Below are 6,940 nucleotides of genomic sequence, written 5' to 3'. Positions count from 1 at the left end.
CCTGCATTATCAGTGGGGATTAAAATTTTGGCTATCATTACCTAGGCACTTCTGATAATACAAATAAACGGATAATGTAACAATCATTAAGTATATTATTTAATTTTGTGTGCATTCTCTTTCAAATGATCACTTTTAGAAAGTGTTTATCGATAAACATTCCTTTTAAGTTCCACCACAAAGAAAAATTCATTGTGAGTAACACCTGGTGATAGTTTTACAAAATACCATCAAGCTATTTTATGATTCAACAAAAATGAATTTTGATTGCATTCATTTTGAAATTTTAATGCAGTTTATTGTTTGTAGAATTATAATTAAAAGTTGGAACAACCTGTAAATAAACTTGCATTGAGGTAGGTATATTAGTAACATCTACAAACAATTTGAATACTTTTCTGTGAAATTTGTTATTTTTATCCAATAAAACCAATGATTAAAAAAAGTAAGGCTGTAACATACATTTTAGATCACATATTACCATCTAAAAGTTATTAATAATCCATACACCTGATATTTATTTATGATTAATAACTGCAAACTTACACAACAAAGAAATTTTATTTACATGAATATAATCACAGTTAAAAACATTTACATCTTTCGCATCACATTTATTACATTCTGTACAATTTTATACATAATATTCATATGTAATTTTATTTTACATTGTGCTGATTTTGCAAACATAAGTAGGATTACAATGTTACAAAGCATTTTATCCTTATATATCCATTAATATATATAACATACAAGAGTTCAACAGGAAGTTCTAAGTAACAACTATGGTTTTTACAGCAATATTTTAAACAATTTTTTAAAATGTAACAAAAGACATATATCTAAGACCATACTTCAATTATTTTCAATGAGAGGTAGACAAGGGTCCAAGAAAGACCATCATACATAAATAAAAACACAATACATGATAGTAACAGCTGCCTATGGTTACATTTCCAGTATGTTACAACATTAAATGGAATTTTTTCAAACAATTTTTGTGCCAAAATCTGGAATAAATTAACAAAAACATTGTTTGGCATTTTTTACAGTATAATGGCAAAACTAAAAATATGTCCACTAACAAAAATTATTTCCGGGTGCTACAGAACTCCTTCCAAGAACTTCTAGCAGCCCATTTCATTTCCACTCTGCTTTCGGGGAATAATGCAACCAAGCCCTTAAAAAGATTTTCGAAAGTAAGCTCGTTTGAATTTTCCATTTCTAAAAATTTTGGAACACATTGACTTTCAGCTATGATACCCCAACACAGATATTTAAGGTTCTTACAACTTGAAATAGCATGGAATAAATTTCTATTTACAATTGCTCCCTGAAAAAGAACAGTTCATAAAAATCAAAAAAATTTGAGAGATATAAAAATAAAATTTTAATTTATTACTAAAATACTAAAACACATTAATTTGCATAAATGATCTGCAATTAAAGAGAAATTACAGATAATAAGAAATTAAATAAAAAACTTTTTGAACTTTAAATTTGAAGGTTTGTAGTTCCTTTCAAAAGTTAGAATGCAAAAAGTAGTAATGAATAAATAATTAAAAGGTATTAAATGTTATTAAAGTTATATTGGTAAATTTCTTCATAAAGATATATATAAAAGATATAAAAAAAAAGAGTTGGGGGTGCCATCTAAAATTTGAAAGAGGGGATATCATTGTAATTCTTTTCATTTCACTTTCAAAGTTGTATTTCATAAGAAAATATAGTTAATATTTAAAGAATTTCTAATACCAATACAGTTTGAATTATTAGAATTATTAGTACAAAAATAAATTATTAGAATTATAAAAATAGAATAAACATAACAAATTAATATTCCTTAAAAAAACATACTAGTAAATAAGCATGCTTATTTATTTCAGGAATATTCATACCTTGTAAAGAAAGTCTATACTGAAACAAACTAGTATAATTAACCACATATTCCATTAAAAATGCTTTCAATGCATCTGGCAGTTGTTATAAATTAAAACTGTAATAAATTCATCTTCATACTACTAAAAAATTAATCTCTTATAATTTAAACATTATCAGTTAACCCTTTAACTGTTATGCAAGATACATTTAACTGGCTCCATTTTTTGACAAAGTAAGCTCATTACATATCTTTACTTCTTCCAAGACAAATTATCATGGTCACCAAAAAAAAAAGAATTAATTTTTAGCTTGATTCCATATAGGAAGTTTACTATAGTAATGGTTCAAATGATTTAAAACAAGAAAAATTTCTATACATTTTCTTTGCTTATGATTCTTAGAGCCTGAAACCACTTTTTGTTTAAAATATATTATTGGTATACTTTGCTCATGCTATTTAGTAAATATAATAACTAGATTAATTTTGACTGGATTTGAATTAATACAGAAGAGAGAGTCAAGATTTTGGGTCAGTTAGTGAATGGGCAATTCAAAAGCAGTAAAAATTGTGGATGAAATTTTAAATTTCCAATAAAATACCTTATGACTGAAAATAAAGATAATTCAAATTATATGAATTTTGTCCAATCATAATAAAAAAAAAAAAATTGTATTTAAAGTTTTTTGGAAGCTGCATTCTCTTAACTTTAGAATTACAGCAGCCATCATTTTGATTAGAAATATAATTTAATTAGATACAATAATTTAATTTTCTTATTTAAAGTTTTGATATTTTTTCTTTCCTTCTATTTAATTTTGTTAAACATAAATTTGCATACTCATGTATACTCATGGGGCTTTGACTGCAAAAGATCTTTCTATATGAGTTTAAAGCTGAAATCCTGGGGCCTGACATTCTTTATTGAGGCAGCAGCTTGGAACAGATTTCTCGAAATTATGCAGTATTTGTGCTATAACAAGAAGTCTATTACATCCTAAAGATTACAAACAGATCTATTTACCTTGTTTCAGATGTTTCAATTACATTTACAGAAAGTTGATATGTAATAATTTAGAAGAAATTATATCAGGGAAAGAACAATCGATTTTCATGAAGATTCAATGCCAATTTATTCCTAAAAATAAATCCTAAAAAACCTGATATATTTGGCATTAAATTTTAACACTATTGATGTGCAGCCAACATAATCTATTGAATAAATATCTCTATTTGGCAAAGATGAAACAAGGCCAACTAGAGAAACAGTAGGTGAATATGGCGTTTCCTATTTGTTAGAATTTTATTACAATCTTGGAAAAAAAAACAACAGACAATTTCTTTAGTTCACTGCAATTAATGAGTACGGCAAAAATACTGTGTTGCCACAATAAATCATTTACGGAAAAAAGAATCTTGCTAATAAAAAAAAAATTAGCTGAGCAAGATTCTAATAAGATTGCTAAACATAACAATATATAGCCTATGCAGTAACAAGAGAACAAAAAAATTAAAACATCATACTCATAAGTACTCCACACCAAAATAATGGAAATTATATCTAAAGTAGTGATATTTTACAATTCAGACAAATAGAATTGATGTTTTGAACCAGATGGCCAGGAAAGTGGTAAAATCCATTCATTGGTCAGTTCATTTTAACTTTCTTGATAAAACTTTAATAAATATAAAGAGGATATATTGATAACTTGCATAAACCACTGGATATAAAAATACTAGCTAATGCGGTTTTATTCTGAATTTGATTTGAGCCTTCAAAACTTCAAAAGCATATATTACTTTGAACCAACCCCCTAGAAAAAAGAAAATTGATAATTGTGAGACCTTTTCTCATGAATGCAAATAATGCAACATAATAAATAAATACAAAGGCAACAAAATAATAATAATAATATAAAAAAAAACCTGCAAAAAATATATTTGTAGAACTCCAATGAGAACCAATTAAGAAATCAGTAATCTACATACATTCTCAAACTGAAAAATGTAAGTAATACAATTATATAAATTTTAATATATTTATTTCATAATGAAAATTAAATTACAAACAAGTTAAGTGGTTTTCTCTTTTTCTTTCTAATTTAGCCTTTTCTGTTTAGTTATTCTTTGTTTGCATATGTTTATTAATTAAATAAGTAAACTGTATATTTAAGACACTTTCTTTGATATTAATAAAAAATTAATCTTTTCTTTTAATGAGAGCAATCAGTCAAAATGACTACTGATCATAATTTAAAGTATATGAGAAACACCATGATGCTAAAGATTGAAAAACAATATTCACACCATAAGTTTTAATTTGACACCATTGTTTAATATGTTAAATTTCACACCATAATACCATATTAAGAAGCATAACACCTCATTAGTTGCATTCTCTTCTACCCTTTATTTTTATATTCCTAATCTTTGTGAAATTAGAAGTAAAAATATTGGCAAATACATGAGAATTTTCTTTTCCTTCTATTCATAGGCAAAAGAAATCTAAATTTGCTTTACAATTTATAGATACTAATTTCTCTTCTCAGAGTAATATAAGGTGTATTAAAAAATTAATTTTAACATTTTATAAGTACTAACCTTTTCTGTATTATCTGGCCAAACATTCAGATGAATCAAATGTTTTAACTCACTAAGAGATTCAGATAAATTTTTGGAAATCTTGAAATTCATCAACTCAAGTACTTCCAATCTATAACATTTGAAAATAAAAATAAATGATTAAAAAAATTTATAGATAAAAACTTACACAATTTAAAGTAAGTTAAAAGTAAGAATCACTTTATAATCCAAATACAAATTTTCAGATATAGACTATTGTATTTAATTAGTTTACAATAAACATAAGCAATATTATTATTATTTGCACTAGCTTCATTTTTTTGGCACAGAAAAGATTTTACATTTAATAAAACTGAAATGCAGTTTCTTTATAGACATAGCAAAATTACAGCACCCTCGTCTTTTTTTTTTTTTTTTTTTTTTTTAAGAGTAGAAATATAATTATTAACTTTCGTATATTAATATGTACATTCATAAGCAATAATGCCCTATTCTTTTTAGATCTTTCACAGAAGATAAATCACAAAAAGTAAATAATCTTTTAAATAGTACTGATTTTTGCAGCTGCATTTAATGTTAAATGAAAAATTAATCAAAAAATTTTATGCTGTAAATGTTTTTCATAAACAAACATGAAAATTAAGTAACTACCAGTGTTTTATTTTAATTTTATACATTCACGATTTTTTATTTATTTATTTATTTTTATTTTTTGAGAAAGGTTGAGTAATTCTTTATAAATGAGACTAAAAAGTGCAAGTTAATACTTACTTTAAAATTCGTTTCTTTTTTTAAAAAAAATAAATTAAAAATTAATATTGCTCAATATTGCTTATTAATTTTAACCTATAAGAAGATAAAAAAAATTTCATAGTTAATATTTAAAGTATGCAAATTTAATTACAAAAAGCAATATTGAGCTTTTCAAAAGGCATCAGTGCAACAGCAAACAAGCCACCATTGTTGAAATGAGACAGTCAGTGACAGAATAATAATAAACTGATTACAAAAACAATAGGTAGTATGCAAAACAAAGGTTTTAAAAGCATTTAATGTTGACATTAATTTTAGCTTTGGAAAACTATGAAAATAAGTCACAGTAAAATTGAATTAAGAGTAAATCAACTAACCAATATAATTCTTATAAGAACTGGGAAATAATTTACCCTTTAATATTTAATAGTGCTTCAGATAATCTATAGTCATCCACATTTCCGCCATTTTCTAAACGTAATCTCTTTAAATTAGTCAAATTTTCGAGTAATGAATAAATCTGAAAAATAAGACATTAAATGGTTTAATATAACTCCAAAATTTTAGTAATGAGCCATGTAGGTTAACAACACAAAAATAATTAAACTGCAATACTAGAAAATTAATATAAAATCCTTTTCTATTTAAAGGATATAAAAAGCCTACAATAGTTAAAGTACTAATGCTAAATTATCAAATACATTTCAGCATTAAAACATAATAAAATATATCATAACCCACATTACATGTTCCTTATATCTTTAAAATTACATGGACATATTAAATCTTTTGCAATGCATGTATATATGTAATAAACATTTGCAAAATTGCAGGCAACATGCCATTTATATATTGCACACAAGATAAAATTACTTCCACAAAATTAACTATCTAAAGAAATATATATATATATGGTGTAAATCAAGTATGTATAATTTAAAAACACCTGATTATTGCTTAACAAAAAGGGCAAAATTAAAAAATGCCAATAAAAAGGCTTTTTTTTTTTTTTTTTTTCTTGATATAATGATTGGTTTGAAGAATTTTGTCAGGCACACAGTTTTTCAAAACTCTTGAAAGTACCTTCTCTTTCTATTTTCATCAACTTCCATTGCAAAATCAAACAATTCCATTATGTTTTTGAACAATTTATTTATCTTGATTTGAGTTACGTGTATTCTTCTAATTTTTTTAGTCTTCTTCCTACAATATTTGAAAATTTTTTGCCATGCATCACTATTGTAATTTATATGCTTTAAGTTTCAACAACTTCTGGCAAGACAGCAGGTACATAATGGGTACTCCACAGTAATCCATGTATGAATAAAATTGAAATACAGGCCAAAAAGCAAATAAAAACTATTAAATCTTGCATTCTGTAAAGCTGCACTCATTAAGTCTCTCTTCTTTCAATTTATATTTAATCAATTATACAAAACAAGATGCAGAGTACATAATAATAGCTGAAATAGCTTTGAAGCTTAATGTGTTATTTGCTATTTTAACTGAAAATTAGGGAACGGAGGTGAGGAATTGCTGGCTGCTGCCAAAAAAACTTTTAAACATATATTCTTTAATGCTGAAACTTAAAACTAACATTCCATAGGAATTGTGTTCTGATTTAATAAAATTTTTTAAAGTGCAAAAATAGAAGAGGGGGAAAACAAAACATATCAACCCTTCTGCTAGTAGAAAATGAATTCAGAGTATTTGTTAGCAAAATTC

At 25.3% G+C, this 6,940-nt stretch overlaps 1 protein-coding gene across 2 annotated transcripts in view; it reads right to left on the bottom strand.

Annotated features, from left to right (window-relative positions):
* Nucleotides 1-422: 422 nt before the first annotated feature.
* LOC129954480 (uncharacterized) overlaps nucleotides 423-6,940 on the bottom strand; it is a 74,601-nt gene continuing 68,083 nt past the window's right edge. The window contains exons 15-17 of one of the 2 annotated variants that reach the window (XM_056068146.1): nucleotides 5,629-5,735; nucleotides 4,481-4,592; nucleotides 423-1,180 (exon numbers count right to left, since the gene is read on the bottom strand). In XM_056068146.1, the coding sequence (XP_055924121.1) occupies nucleotides 1,091-1,180; nucleotides 4,481-4,592; nucleotides 5,629-5,735 (309 nt within the window). In that variant the 3' untranslated portion in view covers nucleotides 423-1,090. Of the gene's footprint in view, nucleotides 1,334-4,480; nucleotides 4,593-5,628; nucleotides 5,736-6,940 lie in introns of both variants that reach the window. The other variant, XM_056068145.1, reaches the window with a different exon arrangement.

The sequence above is a fragment of the Argiope bruennichi genome, chromosome 2, assembly GCF_947563725.1.
Source record: "Argiope bruennichi chromosome 2, qqArgBrue1.1, whole genome shotgun sequence".
NCBI lineage: Eukaryota > Metazoa > Arthropoda > Arachnida > Araneae > Araneidae > Argiope > Argiope bruennichi.
This window is presented reverse-complemented; position numbering and strand designations above follow the sequence as displayed.